The sequence below is a fragment of the Cajanus cajan genome, chromosome 1 (assembly GCF_000230855.2).
Source record: "Cajanus cajan strain Asha chromosome 1, NIPB_CcT2T_4, whole genome shotgun sequence".
NCBI lineage: Eukaryota > Viridiplantae > Streptophyta > Magnoliopsida > Fabales > Fabaceae > Cajanus > Cajanus cajan.
The window spans coordinates 56,046,774-56,066,143 of NC_138517.1; the positions used below are offsets into that span (position 1 = coordinate 56,046,774).

Sequence of the window (19,370 nt, forward strand, 5' to 3'; positions counted from 1 at the left end):
ATACCAAAAACACTCTCTAATTCTAGTGTAGTTCCTCCTGTCAGTAACTCAGTTGAAATAGCTCCACCAACTAGTGATCAAATTTTGGATTATGTGGACGCTGACTCAACTAAAGTTTCTGCTGCTTATGTGGATAATTCAGATTTACCTAAAAAAACTGTTTTAGTCTCTGTTGGCTATTCTTTAGATGGCATGCCACCCTTGGAAGACATATCAAAGGATAAGAATCAGAACCTTTGATCTGATCCTGAGATGGAATTCGATTCGCATGTTGCTATTTCTAACAAGACCGACCAGGATTAAATTCAAGAGCAGCCTCCTTACAGGGTTGGTGAATAACGTGATGAAAATGCTGTAGCCTTCTCTTGTTATGCAACCTTTTCAAAAGCTCATAAGAAGTGAGATTTTACAGCCATTAAGGCTGAACAAGATGATTTTTTACCGAATGTACCTAAGGAGCTTAAATTTATGGCCCCAAAGGTGAGTAGCTTTTTGTTGGATACAAGTCTGGATGGATTAGCGGATTCCTACCAAGTTCAACAAGAATTATCTAGTTATGCCCCCTGAATTATCAAATAGTAAAAACTTCTTTGATTGGTAGAAAGAATGGGGAGGCAAATTTATAATGATAGGCTTAGTTGAGAGGAAAACAAGCTTAGAGGAATAGTTGGAATAGATTTGAGTAGTGGAAATGACTTACTAGTTGCTTGGGATACAAATGTTGGATACATGGCCTATTTATAGGTCTCAACATGACCATTCATGTTTTATGTAGAAGATTCTAGAGATATATATTCTAGAGCTTTCTATCTATATGTAATTGTCTACACAATTCTAGAATTTGTATCATCTACTAGTTACTAGTGTCGCCACCGGCCCGAAACGGGCTTTCGGCATTCGCGAAGGATGGTTGGACTCTTTTATTTGTTTAAAAATATGGATTGCTAGAATGACTTATTCTCAAACTGAGACCTTGTCAAACGAGCAATTTTATTAAAAGGCTCACCAATCCATGTTAATCCCAAGCGGGACCCTCTATGGATTAGCGGTTTTCATAAAAAGGAAGGGTTCATGGAGTCGCCACCAATGTTTTACTCAAAACATTGGAAAAAGAAGTTTAAGGCAATCGATTCAAAAATCGACTTCGGCCATTACAACCAGAGTCGGGTAAGGGAGTCGGTTACGCGTGGGGAAGGTGTTAGCACCCCACAGCGCCCCTTTTGGGTTCCCTATGACAGATTATTTCTAAAAATAATAGTGCGAAATTACTAAATTACCCCTATTTATTCTAAACAATTATAACTTAACTATCTACATGATGACAGTTAAATATACACACAGAAAGCAGTAAAAGGAAGGACTTAAGAAGAAACCTTTGAAGCGTGCTTTTATATTCAAGTAAAACTGGGAAGCTTTTTGGCGTTCCCTCGCTCTACAAGCCCGCTCGCTCCCTCCTAGAAAATTTTAACTATGGAAATCCGGAGGATTTCCCTTCGACTCAGTTTGAGACTCAAGCAAAAAGCTCAGAACTCGAGAACTTTGTCGGATCAACTCTCCGAGTGATTTCTAGGCAGAGCACTGCTCAAAAAAACCCAGAATACTCAAGAAGAGGGTTAAAACTCAGTGTAAAAGTGTAGAATGACGTCCAATTGACGTCATATTTATAGGGATGAGGCGCAATACGGCCTCTGGGGGTCAATACGGTCCGTATTGAAGTTTTGAACTACAATACGGCCGTATTGAATTCAGTACGGCCGTATTGAAGTTCAAAAAACCTCAATACGGCCGTATTGAGTTCAGTGCAGCCGTATTGAAGTTCAGTGCAGCCGTATTGAGTTCAGTGCAGCCGTATTGAAGTTCAGAAACTTCAATACGGCCGTATTGAGTTCAGTGCGGCCGTATTGTAGTTTAAAATGTTCAATACGGCCGTACTGAACTTTTGGGAGGCCGTATTGGGCTTCATTCCCTCCACTTTCTTATTTTTTGCTACTCTAAGACCTCTAAACCTACAGATTGTCATCCCACGGTCTTCTAAGAGTCCCTTTGGCTGACTTTCCTTTGATCTTCGAGAGTCTTCGAGTCTTATTTCCGACCCGGACAATTTTAGGGGTCTACAGCTAGCATACATCTATGTATTTTCAAATGATCTAGCTTATTCTAGAAGTTTGTATCACATTTTAACACTCCTCCTTGATACAAATTTCTCTAACTCCTATCATAGTGTGAAACTGCTCGAATCTACCTCTCGGTAGTGCCTTTGTGAATATGTCAGCAACTTGCTCTTCGATCTTACAATACACCATCTTGATTTCTTTAGTTGTTTCTACTTCTCTAATAAAGTGGTATTTAATTGCAATGTGTTTTGTCCTACTATGATGTACTGGATTTTTTGTCATTGCTATTGCTGATTTATTATCGTAGTAGATTGTAGTAGGCCCATCTTGTTGTTCTCCCATTTCTGCAAGTATTCTTCGTAGCCAAATTGCTTGACTTGTCGCTTTAGTTGCTGCAACATATTCTGCCTCTGCGGTTAATTGTGCAACTGTTGCTTGCTTTTTTGATGCCCAAGAAAATATTCCTGATCCAAGTGAGAAGGCATAACCAGAGGTGCTCTTCATGTCATCTTTCGATCCTGTTGTAGACACTCAATTTCGTCCGGGGGGCATACGAACACCAAAATAGGACATCAGAGGGTCCAAAAGCCAAATCAACTATTTTTAGTGGCCCGGAACGGGCCGTTCCAAAATCAGAACGGGCCGTTCCTAAGTCTAGAACGGGCCGTTCTCGAACTGGAACGGGCCGTTCCAAGACCCCTAAAAGGTCCCAAAATTTTAGGTTGGAACGGGCCGTTCCAAACCTTTCAAAGGGGCTAAAATATTTGGTCTGGAACGGGCCGTTCCAAATTAGAACGGGCCGTTCTGGGGTGCAACCTTAAACGTAACGTTCAGATCCGGAACGGGCCGTTCTGGCCCACATCTGATGCCTATAAATAGAGATCTCGTGCACAGTTCTCAGGGCGGCCAGAGAAATTTCGAATAAGACTCCTTTGAGCACGAAAATTCTCTATTTCTCTCCCTTCTATTATATTTCTTGAGATTTGTGTCGCATCTCTATATTCTCTCTCCCTCCTATTATATTTCTTGAGATCTGTGAGGTATACTGTAGTGCGAAAGGTTGCCACAAAGCACCTAAATCTCCATATTTAAAGATCAATAGAGCTCGTTCAAGAGGTATTTTAAATAATCTTCTTCTATATCTTTTATTTATCATCTTTATTGTTATCTTTTATTTATAACAAACGCAATCATTTAGATATTTTAGGGTTAGTCGTATAATTTAATTTTCAATATGTAAATAAATATTAATAAAGGGGATTCAATATTTAATTTATTAATTCTTATAATGTTAACTTCATCATAGGGTACCGATTGAGGGCGCTGTAGGGGTGCTTAATACCTTCCCTACACGTAACCGACCCCCAAACCCAATTCTGGTTATCGAGGCCATTATTGGATCTTTAAAAACCTTTTCTTTTTCCAATGTTTTGAGTAAAACATTGGTGGCGACTCCAATATGAACTTATTTTCAAAATCATTAATTAAGGATTAGACTGGTGTCCGGGCATTCCTTAATTGATGAGACTTTCAAAAGGATGTCTAAACCATTAGTCGCGAGATCGAAAAATTTTGGGTTGCGACAGATGGCGACTCCGCTGGGGACGTTTAAAGAGGGTCAGGCCCATTTAATTGATGAAGTTAATAAAATAAAAATAATAATTTAAATATTTTTTCCCCTTTACTTTGTTTGCTTTATTTGTTTGGCTTTATTATCTGTATGCTTGCTTTAATTTTGCACATGTTTGAATTAACAAATTGCACACAAACCATAGCACACAACAGTCCCCCTACACCCGGGGGCATGAGAGTATTAAACATAGGGAGTGGTTGACGTACGACCGGCCCAAGTTTGGCCTTGGAGCCTACGAGCCTTGTCGGAAATGACACTGAAGGTGATAACCGGTTACTCTAGCCTGAAATACTGCGACAGACCTTAGAGTTTGCCAGGTGACGGTGACAGAGATACTGGGTCCCTATAATGGGAGCACCTTGGGGGCCTTAAGACCAAAGTGAGGATAATTAGAACCGCCCTATACAATGCACTTTTTTTAACAAGGACCACAGACCATGGATGTATATGCGACTGTTTGTGGATTGTATGAGCATATGTTTGTTGCATTTTGTCTATTCAAATCATTCATTTATTTTTTATATAATTCTCCTAAGGTAAAGAAAAACACAAAAAATTAAAAATGCTTTATCATGTGAGAGAAGACCTAGTGTGAAAATAAGATTTGTGAGAATCATACATTCCTTCCTTTAAAAAGGGGGGGGGCGCATCATGCATTTTTCTACAAAATAAAAAAGAAAAAAAAAGGGATCATGCATATCATATATTTAGGATCACAAGGGGATTTGTATCAAAGACGAGAAATCAGTGTGACCTCTGTCACATCATAAAATATTATGAAGAGGAACACCGATAACTCACCTCTCGACAAGGATGAGCCATCAAGTCTTTGATAGAAACTCCCTTCATGCATTACCATTTAAATAAACTTGATAGGAAACTATCTTTTCCCTTAAAGGTGGCTTTTCAACATTCCATACTCACACGAGCTCAAAAGATAAAAGTTATAGAAGGCCTAGAGGAAAGAAATCGTGTCCTTAATGAGGAGCTTGAACAACTCAAGGAACAAATGGCTAGAATGCTTGAGGCCTGTAGACCCCTAAAATTGTCTGGGTCGGAAATAAGACTCGAAGACTCTCGAAGACCAAAGGAAAGTCAGCCGGAAGGACTCCTGGAAGACCCTGGAAGACCCTAGGATGATTATCTGTAGGTTTAGAGGTCTTAGAGTAGCTTAAAATAAGGATGTGGGAGAATTGAAGCTCAATACGGCCTCCTGGAAGTTCAGTACGGCCGTACTGAACAATTTGAACTACAATATGGTCGTACTGAACCCAATACGGCCATACTGAAGTTTTTGAACTTCAGTACGGCCGTACTGAAACCAATACGGCCGTACTGAAGTTTTTGAAACTTCAGTACGGCCGTACTGAATTCAATACGGCCGTACTGTAGTTCAAATCTTCAGTACGGGCCGTATTGATGTCAGAGGCCGTACTGCGCCTCACTCCTATATATAGGACGTCATTTGGACGTCATTCTACACTTTTCCACACTTCTTGGACTCTCTTCTTGAGTATTCTGGGGTTTTTGAGCAGTGTTCTGCCCTAGGAATCTCTCCGAGAGCCAATCCGACGAAGTTCTTGAGTCACGAGCCATTTGCTTGAGTCTCGAACTTAGTCGAAGGGAAATCTTTTTGATTTCCATAGTAAAGATTAATTTTTAGGGAAGGAGCGAGCGTGTACTGGGAGGGAGCGCCAAAAAGCCTCCTAACATTTGAATATATAAAAGCACGCTTCAAAGGTTTCTTCTTCAAAATCCTTCCTTTTACTGCTTTCTGATTGTTGCATCGCATGTTTAATTTATTCATCATGTAGATATCTTATTCATAGCCGTTTATAATAAATAGGGGTAATTTAGTAATTTTACACTGTTATTGATGTGCTTCCACTTGGATGCACATGGATTCTTCACTCCTTCTCGGCTTCCTTGGATGATTCTTCAAGGATTAGAGACGCATCAAAGGAGCAAGGTGACCTAGGCTTGCATACAAGCTAAGTTCTAAGAAGGTAAGGTGTTCTAGCTCTACAAGGAGAAGCTCTCAAGGAGGGTAGAGGCTAGAAGCAAGATGACTTCGGATGAGAGATTTCTTTGAGAAGAATACTCATTCAATAATCTCCAAAGTGTGTACAAAACTCGGTCATAAGGAAATTTATAGGCTAAATTAGGTTAAGGGTTTAAGTTGGGTTTACCTAGAGTTAAGTAAAACCATGGTATGGTTATCTTAACTCTAGGCGCCAAAATTTGAATTCTAAAATTCAAATTTTGGTGCCAACCGGTCACCCTCCCATGTGCACACATTTGGCATGTAATTAGGAAGCCATTTGAGTTGCATTTCGGATCACACCATGTGCATGTGTTGCACATGGCCGAAATGCACACCAAATGTGCTACTAATTAAATGCTAATGTAATTCCACATGTAACTCTAATTAACCTAAATTCAAATGACCTTCAAATGAAACTCCTATGCTACTAGGCTGGAAATACAAGGCCCAAAAGAAATACATGGCACTAAGGCCTACTCCTATACTAGCCCTAATCTACTTGGGCTTGATTCAAGGCCCAACAAAATAAAGTGGTGGGCTTTCCTTGGGCTTGGGCCCACTCTTCATGTATCCTTCTTGCCATTGCTCTAGTAGTTGGGCCCTTAGCCCATGGGCCTCCTCCATCATCCCCTCCCTCTTGAAGAGGATTTGACCTCAAATCCAGAGCATCCTCCTCTAGGGTAGCTAGTCCTGTAAACAAAGAGAGATCAGAAACATTGAAACTAGAACTAACACCATACTCAGAAGGGAGATCTAGAACATAGGCATTGTTATTGATTTTCCTAAGGATTTGGAAGGGTCCATCTCCTCTAGGACTAAGCTTTGACTTTCTTTTGGAAGGAAACCTATCCTTCCTAAGGTGTAGCCAAACCCAGTCACCTTCCTTGAAGATAACTTCCTTCCTACCCTTATTATTGTATTTTTGGTATTTTTCTGTTTGGGATTGAATATGATCTCTAACCCTCTCATGTAATTTCTTGACAAACTCAGCCCTAGATGTGCCTTCTTTATGAATAAAGGAAGCAACATCCGGAAGAGGTAATAAATCCAAAGGAGTAAGAGGATTAAAGCCATAAACAATCTCAAATGGAGACATGTTAGTGGTCTTGTGAACCACCCTATTGTAGGCAAACTCCACATGAGGAAGATAGTCATCCCATGACTTCTTATTGTCTTTGAGGATTGCCCTCAACATAGTCCCTAGAGACCTATTTACTACCTCAGTTTGCCCATCAGTTTGGGGATGACATGTGGTAGAAAATAGCAGTTTAGTTCCAAGCTTTGCCCAAAGAGTTTTCCAAAAATGGCTTAAGAACTTAACATCTCTATCAGAGACTATAGTTTTGGGTAACCCATGGAGTCTCACAATCTCTTGAAAGAATAACTTAGCAATGTTACTTGCATCATCCACTTTGTGGCATGGAATAAAGTGTGCCATTTTGCTAAAACGGTCCACAACCACAAATATGGAATCCTTTCCTCTTTGGGTTCGTGGCAAACCAAGGATAAAATCCATGGAAATGTCTACCCAAGGAGAAGAGGATATAGGTAAGGGTGTGTATAGCCCATGAGGTTTAGTAGTAGACTTTGCTTGTAAACAAGCAATGCAACTACTACAAAACCGTTGGACATCTCTTTTCATATGAGGCCAAAAGAATTTCTCTCTCAAAAGAGAAAGAGTCTTCTCAATTCCAAAATGCCCCATGAGCCCACCCTCATGGCTCTCCCTAACCAAAAGTTTTCTAATAGATCCTTGGGGTATACAAAGTTTGTTTTCTTTAAAAAGAAACCCCTCAGAAATATAGTAACCTTGGTAAGGTTTTTGAATACATAAAGAATAAAAGTTAGCAAAATCAAGGTCTTTCTCATACAACTCCTTGATGTCATCAAACCCTAGTATTTGAGAACCTAGGATATTCAACAAAACATGTCTTCTTGACAAAGCATCAGCGACTACATTAGTAGAGCCCTTTTTGTATTTGATGACATAAGGGAACTGTTCTAAATACTCAACCCATTTTGCATGCCTTTTATTTAATTTATGTTGTCCCTTCAAATATTTAAGTGATTCGTGATCACTATGTATGACAAATTCCTTGGTCACAAGATAATGTTCCCAAGTTTGAAGGGCACGAACTAAAGCATATAACTCCTTGTCATAGGTAGGGTAGTTCAAGGTAGCCCCATGAAGTTTTTCACTGAAATAAGCTATTGGGTGGCCACCTTGTAACAACACAGCTCCTATGCCAAGTCCTGAAGCATCACATTCTAGCTCAAAAGTTTTAGAAAAATCAGGCAGAGCTAGAACAGGTGCTTGAGTGAGCTTATGCTTTAGATCTTGGAAAGCTAAGTTATGTTTTTCCTTCCATTCAAAGACCACATCCTTCTTCACCAACTCATTGAGAGGTGAAGCTAATGTAGAGAAGTTAGGAACAAATCTCCTATAAAAGCTTGCCAATCCATGGAAGCTCCTAACTTCACTTACATTAGTAGGAATAGGCCATTCTTGGATGGCTTTGATTTTCTCGGGGTCCACATGAACCCCATTTTTACTCACCACAAAACCCAAAAAAATAACATTATCTACACAAAAAGTGCACTTGTCTACATTGGCAAACAAGTGATTGTCTCTAAGAACAAGAAATACTTGTCTTAGGTGATCCACATGATCACTTAGACTTTGGCTATAGATTAGAATATCATCAAAATAAACAACTACAAACTTACCAATGCAATCCCTAAGGGCATGATTCATCAACCTCATGAATGTGCTAGGTGCATTAGTAAGCCCAAAAAGCATTACTAACCATTCATATAATCCAAACTTAGTCTTAAAAGCGGTTTTCCACTCATCACCTTCTTTGATTCTAATTTGGTGATATCCACTCTTAAGATCTACCTTGGAAAATATGGATGACCCATGCAATTCATCAAGCATGTCATCAAGCCTAGGAATTGGGTGCCTATATTTTATGGTGATGTTGTTGATGGCTCTACAGTCACAACACATCCTCCATTTTCCATCTTTTTTTGGCACCAAAATGACAGGTACAACACAAGGACTTAGACTCTTTTGAATCCAGCCCTTCTCCAACAACTCTTGTACTTGCTTCTCTATCTCTTTGGTTTCTTGTGGATTAGTCCTATAAGCTGGTCTATTTGGAAGACTAGCCCCAGGCACAAGATCTATTTGATGTTCTATTCCCCTAAAAGGTGGAAGTCCAACTGGACCTTCTTTGGGAAATATATCATCAAATTCATCTAAAAGATTTTTCACCTCAAGAGGTAGAGTAGTTTCCAAAGAAGATGTGGCAGTGCAAGTTAATGTTCCTCTACACATGAGGATATGAGATGATGATTCAAGAAAAAGAGAAGTTTTGTGTAAAGGTTTTGATTGAAAACTCTCTTCTTGAACTATCTCTAGAGAGGGAACATTAATCTCTCTAGAATCCTCTTTTTCGTCAATTTTTAAAAGTTTTTTTTTTTTTCAACTTTTTTTTGTTTTCCTTTTTCTTGCTCACGTTTGGCCTTCATTTGTACTTGATCTTCTATCACTTGTGAAGGTGATAAAGGATGAAGCACAAACTTTTTACCCTTATGTGTGAAAGTTATTTTATTAGTTAGGCCATCATGATGAGTTTGTTTATCAAATTGTCATGGCCTACCTAATAAAATATGACAAGCCTCCATAGGAACTACATCACATTTAACTTTATCTTGATAGTTCCCTATAGAAAACTCTACTTCCACTTGTTGGTTGACCACCATATCCCCATCATCATTAAGCCAATGAAGTTGATAAGGTTTTGGGTGGGGTGTGGTAGTCAAACCCAACTTTTCAACCATCCTAGTGCTACAACAATTGCACCAAGATCCACTATCCACTATGAGAGAACAAGCCTTGTTTGAAATGTTACATCTTGTATGAAAGATGTTCTCTCTTTGGGATTGTGTATCACTAGGTTGGTTGTTGAGGACCCTTCTCATCATAAGAAGTTCCCCATTATAAGGATAAGTGACCTCACATGTTTCTCCTTCACTTGCTTCTTCTTCATCCTCACTTGAAGATGAAGAAGTAGTAGCTTCATCTTGGCTACTATAAATGTCTTGGCCCCTTAAAATCATAACCTTCTTAGTAGGGCATTGAGAAGCAATATGGCCTCTCCCAAGACACTTAAAGCATTTTATGTCACTAGTCTTAGTGCTAGTGTGTGAAGTGTTTGTGTTTTTCTCTTTTGCCTTTTCTTTGCCCTTGTCTAGGTTTTTGGAGGGAAAAGTGTTTTGCTTTTCAAAATCATTTTTCTTGTCTTCCCTCTTGTAGTCAACCTTAGAATAAGATGATGAGTATGAGCTTTTAAATCCTTTTCTCAAATTTTGCTGTTCAACCTTGATGCAAAGTTGAACCAAATCATTTAAATCCCTATAAGGGAGAAGCTCCACTTTATCTCTTATTTCAAAAGTTAATCCACTTAAAAACCGAGCAATGGTAATGTTTTCTTCTTCCCTAATGCCAGCCCTCATTAAGTATAACTCCATCGTTTGTCTATACTCTTCCACAGTCATATTTTTTTGATGGAGTCTTTGGAGCTTATTGATAAGCTCCCTAGTATAGTAAGAGGGAATATGTCTCCTCCTCAAGGCACTCCTTAATTCATTCCAATATTGAATTGGAGGGTCATTATGGAGTCGCCTATCTCGCACTAAAGAAGTCCACCAATACATGGCGTGACCTTGAAAACTTAGGGTGGCTAAGGAGACTTTTCTTTCTTCATTCACTTGATGACAAGTGAAAATTTGTTCCACCTTCATTTCCCAATCTAGGTACCCCTCAACATCATCTTTCCCATGAAAATAAGGGAGATCTACCCTAGATTCCCTTGGCTTGGGGGTCCTATGCACTCTTCTAGGAGGTGGTTGATAATGATCTCCTAAAGCAAGACTATTATCATTCATTGACTCTCCTAGAGTTGAACTATGATGGGAGCTATGTCTACTTCGGTGCTTGTGGTGTAATTTTTCTTCTTTCTCCTTTAATATTCGAATCTCTTCCTCTAAAGTAGCAAGTTGAGCCTCTCTTTCAAGTTTTTCTTTAAGTTTTTGCTTGGCTTCTTGCTTCTTCCAAAGCTTAAGTGATCTTAATTCATGTGTTACTTTTGACAAGTCATTGTAATCACTTGAATTACTATCACTTTGAGGAGTAGAAAACTCTTCCATTATAGGAGAAAGTAGCTTTTTGAGAAATGATTTTTGAAAATCAATTGTTTTAATGCAAGGTTAAGACTAAGTACTTAGAGGATTATGTATACAAATTGAACTTTGGAGGGAGGTGAGCTACTAGGAGCCACTTAAAAACCAAGCCTCTTCAAGTAAAAATTACTAATCCCCTTTGTAGTTAATCTCTACCAAATTCTTTTCAATGAAAATGATTTTTTTGATGTTTTTGTGAACTAAGATAAGCTAGACGTATGAAAGCAAATAAAACAAGGATTAAGCAACAAAAAATTAAACTACCTAAACGTGTCCTAAGGTGAGAGCTTGAGAGATACCAAAGATCAATCAAGGACCACTCCCACCAAGTACTAACGAAAATTGTAAACTTAAGGAGAGATGGTTGTGTACCAAAGACACTCCCAAGACACTCCTTGTAAAGGCCAAATACAAAGTACTAACAATAAAGAACAAGTGGCTGAAATGAAATATTAAAAACAGCCACAAAGAATTAGTGATGGATTAGTGACCAAATTTTGCAACAAAATTCAAATTTAGTAAGGTAAAAATCGGTCACTAAAAATCCGTCACTAATGCTTATACATTTTTTTTTTTAAAATTCAAATACATTTGAAATTAAACTCCAAGCTGCTTCACGGTTTTCCAGTCCAGCCTCCACCAAATTTCCAGCCAAGAAGTGTTTATGGTTTGTGTTTAAAGGTTCAAAATCCGCAAGCCACTTTTATCCTTCCTCCTCCTTTCCTTAGGCTTCTTTTGATGACCCTTGTAGAACTAGCTTCCAAGAAGATAGGCTAGGTCAAGCTTAGGTCACTCTTTGATTAGCACAAGATTAAAACAGCAAAAGACAATATGGAAGGAAAAGAAGACAAGAATAGATTAAGTAGTGACAAGCTTATATGACACCAATGAAATAGTTGACTAGAACTAGAAGGAATTGACCTAGGAATAGTTCTAGAGTAGATGCACAAAACCAAAACACTCAAAATAGATGAATTGAAAAATTCTTTTGAGGAATCAAAATCAACTAGCAACCGAGAAGAAACACATAGAGAAAACTAACTCCTTAATGGCTTTTTCCTTTTCAAATTAGGTTTAGCACATTTTTTTTTTAATGTTGTTTTGAATTTCTTTTGATCTTTGTTCTATTTTTTTTTATCAAATAGGAGTTGCCTTTTGTTGCTCACAAAAATTGGTCACCAATGATTCTCGGTCACTCTTAATATTAGCACTAAAAACCGGTTCAAACTAGTTGCCAAATACTAGTGAAATTAAGTGCAAATTCAAGTGACATGTGACATGCTTTTTATGCTTGTAATTTAGAATTGCACATGCACGGTTTTTAGGCTCCAACTCAAATTCAAATTTGAATTTCCAAACACCAATTTCAGCACACTCCAACTCATACAAAATCAAACCTCACGGATTTGAAATTTTTATGTAAGACATTTTCAATAAAATTTTGGAAACCTAAAATTCTAAGAAAACTACTAATGATCTAGTAGTAGTTTATGAACTCAAAAATGAAACAAAATTCATGAGCTTATACCAAAGAAAAGAGATGGATCTCGGCCAAATCCAGAAAAATTGTTTCAAGATGCAAATCAAAAATTAAAAAGGATCAACAAGCATAGCTAAGATAGATGAACATATAAGAACTACACAAACCTACTAGACATGGATTTAAAAAATAAAAGACTCAAGCATTTAATTGACCGAATAAGATGCAAAGAAGACTCAAACAAAATCAAAAGCTATTAGGCAGAAAATTCCTAATTGAACACAAGAAGAAATTAGCATGATTCATGAAAGCATATAACATAGGCGCATATGAATCATTCAAGCAATACAAACTAGATCCATCAAATTTTGAAACAAAAACTAGATCTAGGAAAGAATCAAATCAATTGTGACATGAACTCAAAAATTTAACAAAGATGAAACTCAAGATGAACTCAAGAACAAATTTGGAACCACGGATCAAAATTCAAGAAGATGAACTTATCTCTTGAAGATCGAAGCTCTTGATACCACTTGATGTGCTTCCACTTGGATGCACATGGATTCTTCACTCCTTCTCGGCTTCCTTGGATGATTCTTCAAGGATTAGAGACGCATCAAAGGAGCAAGGTGACCTAGGCTTGCATACAAGCTAAGTTCTAAGAAGGTAAGGTGTTCTAGCTCTACAAGGAGAAGCTCTCAAGGAGGGTAGAGGCTAGAAGCAAGATGACTTCGGATGAGAGATTTCTTTGAGAAGAATACTCATTCAATAATCTCCAAAGTGTGTACAAAACTCGGTCATAAGGAAATTTATAGGCTAAATTAGGTTAAGGGTTTAAGTTGGGTTTACCTAGAGTTAAGTAAAACCATGGTATGGTTATCTTAACTCTAGGCGCCAAAATTTGAATACTAAAATTCAAATTTTGGTGCCAACCGGTCACCCTCCCATGTGCACACATTTGGCATGTAATTAGGAAGCCATTTGAGTTGCATTTCGGATCACACCATGTGCATGTGTTGCACATGGCCGAAATGCACACCAAATGTGCTACTAATTAAATGCTAATGTAATTCCACATGTAACTCTAATTAACCTAAATTCAAATGACCTTCAAATGAAACTCCTATGCTACTAGGCCGAAAATACAAGGCCCAAAAGAAATACATGGCACTAAGGCCTACTCCTATACTAGCCCTAATCTAATTGGGCTTGATTCAAGGCCCAACAAAATAAAGTGGTGGGCTTTCCTTGGGCTTGGGCCCACTCTTCATGCATCCTTCTTGCCATTGCTCTAGTAGTTGGGCCCTTAGCCCATGGGCCTCCTCCATCATCCCCTCCCTCTTGAAGAGGATTTGACCTCAAATCCAGAGCATCCTCCTCTAGGGTAGCTAGTCCTGTAAACAAAGAGAGATCAGAAACATTGAAACTAGAACTAACACCATACTCAGAAGAGAGATCTAGAACATAGGCATTGTTATTGATTTTCCTAAGAATTTGGAAGGGTCCATCTCCTCTAGGACTAAGCTTGGACTTTCTTTTGGAAGGAAACCTATCCTTCCTAAGGTGTAGCCAAACCCAGTCACCTTCCTTGAAGATAACTTCCTTCCTACCCTTATTATTGTATTTTTGGTATTTTTCTGTTTGGGATTGAATATGATCTCGAACCCTCTCATGTAATTTCTTGACAAACTCAGCCCTAGATGTGCCTTCTTTATGAATAAAGGAAGCAACATCCGGAAGAGGTAATAAATCCAATGGAGTAAGAGGATTAAAGCCATAAACAATCTCAAATGGAGACATGTTAGTGGTCTTGTGAACCACCCTATTGTAGGCAAACTCCACATGAGGAAGATAGTCATCCCATGACTTCTTATTGCCTTTGAGGATTGCCCTCAACATAGTCCCCAGAGACCTATTTACTACCTCAGTTTGCCCATCAGTTTGGGGATGACATGTGGTAGAAAATAGTAGTTTAGTTCCAAGCCTTGCCCAAAGAGTTTTCCAAAAATGGCTTAAAAACTTAACATCTCTATCAGAGACTATAGTTTTGGGTAACCCATGGAGTCGCACAATCTCTTGAAAGAATAACTTAGCAATGTTACTGGCATCATCCACTTTGTGGCATGGAATAAAATGTGCCATTTTGCTAAAACGGTCCACAACCACAAATATGGAATCCTTTCCTCGTTGGGTTCGAGGCAAACCAAGGATAAAATCCATGGAAATGTCTACCCAAGGAGAAGAGGATATAGGCAAGGGTGTGTATAGAAATACATGGCACTAAGGCCTACTCCTATACTAGCCCTAATCTACTTGGGCTTGATTCAAGGCCCAACAAAATAAAGTGGTGGGCTTTCCTTGGGCTTGGGCCCACTCTTCATGTATCCTTCTTGCCATTGCTCTAGTAGTTGGGCCCTTAGCCCATGGGCCTCCTCCATCAGTTATTTATGAAATAATCCGTCATAGGGAACCCGAAAGGGGCGTTGTGGGGTGCTAACACCTTCCCCGCACGTAACCGACTCCCTTACCCGACTCTGGTTGTAATGGCCAAAGTTGATTTATGAAATCAATTGCCTTATATCTTTTTCCAATGTTTTGAGTAAAACATTGGTGGCGACTCCAAGAACCCTTCTTTTTGCGAAAACCACTAATCCATGGAGGGTCCCGCTTGGGATTAACATGGATTGGTGAATCATTTAATAAAATTGTTAGTTCGATGAGGTCTCAGTTTGAGAATAAGTCGTTCTAACAATCCACCACTTTTCAAACTATAAAAACGAGTCCGACCATCGTCGCGAATGCCAAGGTGCGTTTCGGCGGGTGGCGACAAGGCCATGAATAAATTGCAGCACGACAATAGTACTAGCAACGTCGGTGATGTTTCCAAAGATCATCTGAACGCCTGGGAAGAAAGATTGAGAGCTGTGGAAAGCCACCATTTTGACGTTCAAGAGGCTGCGGATATGTGTCTGGTGCAGGATATCCAATTCCCTGCCAAGTTCTAAATCCCTGACTTTCAAAAGTACACTAGAGCCAGTTGTCCAAAAGGACATCTAACAATGTACTGTAGGAAGATGGCAACCTATGTGAGCAATGAAAAGCTCTTAATTCACTGTTTTCAAGAAAGCCTTTCAAATGTTGCTCTCAATTGGTACATGCAGCTGGATAGAGGGAAGATCCAGACATGGAAACAGTTAGTCGACGCCTTTCTTCGTCGGTACAAGTACAACATCGACCTGGTTCCTGATAGGTCTGATTTGCAAAGCTTGAGCAAAAAGGGCGACGAGTCCTTCAAAACCTATGCACAGAGATGGAGAGAAACGGCTGCGCAAGTAGAGCCTTCATTATCTGATAAGGAGATGGTGACAATGTTCATCAATTCCTTAAGTGGACCCTATTATGACAAGATGATAGGGAATACTTCGACTCTCTTTACCGACATAGTCACTATTGGCGAAAGAGTCGAGCAAGGTCTAAAAAGTGGGAAGATAGGAAAATCCCCTGAGAGCCAAGGGTATAAGAAGATTTTTGGGGGAAATGAAATTAATGTTCTAACCTCTTCCGTTACTCCTCGAACGACCAAAGCATCACGAAAAGCGGAAAAGGAACTAGAAAAAATTCCTATAAGCTACACAGAGCTATTCCCCCAATTGATGAAGGCATCCATGCTGGTAAGAACCCCACCACAAAGAAAGCAACAACCGTCTTACCCGCTATGGTATAGGCCAGAGGAAACATGCGATTATCACGCTGGGGCAGTAGGCCACTCTATAGAAAATTGCAAGGCTTTGAAATCTCGTGTACAAGAGCTTATTGACGCCGGGCAGCTCAAGTTTGAGGCCAACACAGTACACATCAAGGAATGACTAGATGAGTAACCATCTTGGAATGACAGTTGTCAGGGGCTCTCTTTTTTCCAAAAAAAAAAAAATTTGCTCAAACTCATAACCTTCACCCACGGTCACGAGTTCAAAATAAGGGCTTGTACAAGTTTTTTTTTGCATTTATCAAATAATATACGTCATTTCATAAATCTCTTGTGATTATTCTTTTCTCTCTTGTGTCACACATCTAATTCCAAAATCAATCACCAGAAAAAAAAACAACAAACAAACAAACATGACTGAAGATAATAAAATTAATCAAAACTCTGAACATCTACGACGCATTGTCTGAGTCTAAGGTAGATAAGGAAATCACTTCCTCAAAACACACATAGATGAGAAAGTGATCAAATGCAGAACCATAAGATTCTCATTGCACAAAAGGAGTCTTACAAAATCTTCAACTCAATTTCGCTTGACAAAGGAAGCACAAATCTCAGTCCATAAAAGAACTCCCAATACTTATAGGCCGAGGCATCATCTTTCTCCTTGGTGTATGCGACGAGGGCAGTGTTAATCATTAAAGGCATTGTAGACCCCTAAAATTGTCCGGGTCGGAAATAAAGCTTGAAGACTCTCGAAGACTGAAGGAAGATCAGCCAGAAGGACTCCTGGAAGGCCCTAGGAGGGTTCTCTGTAGGTCTAGAGGTCTTAGAATAGCTTAAAATAAGGAAGTGGAGGGAATGAAGCCCAATACGGTCGTACTGAACTTAATACGGCCGTATTGAAGCTTCAATACGGCCGCAGTGAACTCAATACGGCCGTATTGAAGTTTATGAAACTTCAATACGGCCGTACTGAAATCAATACGGCCGTATTGAAGCTTCAATACAGCCGCAGTGAACTCAATACGGCCGTATTGAAATTTCTGAATTTCAACACGGCCGTATTGAACTCAATACGGCCGTATTGAAGTTCAAAAATTTCAATACGGCCGTATTGATTCCGTAGCCCGTATTGGGCCTATTCCCTATAAATATGACGTCAATTGGACGTCATATCACACTTTTGAACATAGTTTCAACCCTCTCCTTGAGTATTCTGGGGTTTTTGAACAGTGTTCTGCCCTAGAAATCACTCGGAGAGTTGATCCGACGAAGTTCTTGAGCCCCGAGCCATTTTTCTTGAGGATCGAACCTAGTCGAAGGGAAATCCTCCGGATTTCCATAGTCAAAATTTTATAGGAGGGAGCGAGCGGGCTTGTAGAGCGAGGGAACGCCAAAAAGCTTCCCAGTCTTACAAAATATATAGAAAGCACGCTTCAAAGGTTTCTTCTTCAAAATCCTTCTTTTTACTGCTTTCTGTGTGCATATTTAACTGTCATCATGTAGATAGTTAATTTATAATTGCTTAGAATAAATAGGGGTAATTTAGTAATTCTACACTGTTATTTTAGAAATAATCTGTCATAGGGAACCCGAAAGGGGCGCTGTGGGGTGCTAACACCTTCCCCACGCGTAACCGACTCCCTTACCCGACTCTGGTTGTAATGGCCGAAGTCGATTTTTGAATCGATTGCCTTATCCCTTTTTCCAATGTTTTGAGTAAAACATTGGTGGCGACTCCAAAGAACCCTCCTTTTGCGAAAAACACTAATCCATGGAGGGTCCCGCTTGGGATTAATATGGATTGGTGAATCATTTAATAAAATTGCTCGTTTGACAAGGTCTCAGTTTGAGAATACGTCATTCTAGCAATCCATATTTTTAAACAAATAAACGAGTCCAACCATCCTTCGCGAATGCCGAAAGCCCCGTTTCGGGCCGGTGGCGACAGATGGCGACTCCACTGGGGAAGCTTCGAGAGTCAGTCCCATTTAGTGACAGATTGTTTTTAACAAATAATAGTTAAAAATTACTTCGTTACCCCTTGCTTGTATGATAACATGATTTATTATATGGCTTTAAATAACTGTTGTATGTTTAAATTCCGCAATTGTTTGAAATACAAACTGTACACAAACCTTTGCACACAACAGTTCCCTCTATACCCGGGGGCATGAGTGATTAACCATAGGGAGTGGATGTTAGTACGGCCGGTTGTCGAATGGGTCTATAGGTGCCCGTAGACCGTTGTCGGAAAGCATCACTCAAGGTGATAACCATGAACTCGAGTCCGACAGTGCGTTGGAGCTTTCCATCGACTTACGACGAGAGGAATTGGGTCCCTATAATGGGGGCACCTTGGGGGCCTCAGACCGGTGAGAACAGTTAGATCCACCTTGAATATGCACTTTTCTGCAGGATACCCCTACCTCGTGATTCGCTCGTGACTGTTCGTGGATGAGTGAATTGTTTGTGCATTGTTTATGTGACATTGTTTGAGCATACATTGCATTTCTTTAAACATACAACATTCCTTTTTAAAAATAAGAATAAATAGGAATAAGAATCTTCCATTGCATGGTGTTAACATCTACCTTCATCACATTCATATAGGTAGTTTCCCTTTTCACCCAAAAAAAATAATAATAATAAAAAATACCCAAAAAAAAGAAAAAGGGTTATTTATCCAAACCAAGCAATATCATGCATCATCTTAGGGACATCCTAAAAACATGATAATGCTTAGTTGAATAAACACAATGCATGCATATTCAACGTCATCATCTCATATCATGCATTCTTATCAAAGATCATGGAGGGATCTAGATTTGCATTTCATACATCCCTCCTAGTAATTCATTAATAAATATTAATAAAAAGAAAGAAATAATCGATGCGTATGTTCAAGATGGATCGCACGCCGTTCGTTATTTAATGCAAGCCAACAACCACGTCAAGCGAACACACGTCAACTCCGTTGTTGGTAATCAAGACAAACAAAGGGGAAGGTCCGACACCGTTAAGGATCACTGCTCCAAGACCTTTCCCCTACGAATCAAATAAGGCTGTGCCGTGGATATACGACATCCATTCTTCTGCCGACAGTGATATTTCCAACATCGCTGGACTTGGGGGCATGACTA

At 39.3% G+C, this 19,370-nt stretch overlaps 1 protein-coding gene across 1 annotated transcript; it reads left to right on the forward strand.

The window, feature by feature from the left end:
- The first annotated feature begins 15,592 nt into the window (after nt 1–15,592).
- LOC145954983 (uncharacterized) lies at nt 15,593–16,384 on the forward strand. The gene is made up of 2 exons (XM_083069681.1): nt 15,593–15,880; nt 15,926–16,384. The coding sequence occupies exons 1-2, from the start codon at nt 15,593–15,595 to the stop codon at nt 16,382–16,384; spliced, it is 747 nt and encodes a 248-aa protein (XP_082925807.1).
- The last annotated feature ends 2,986 nt before the right edge of the window (nt 16,385–19,370 follow it).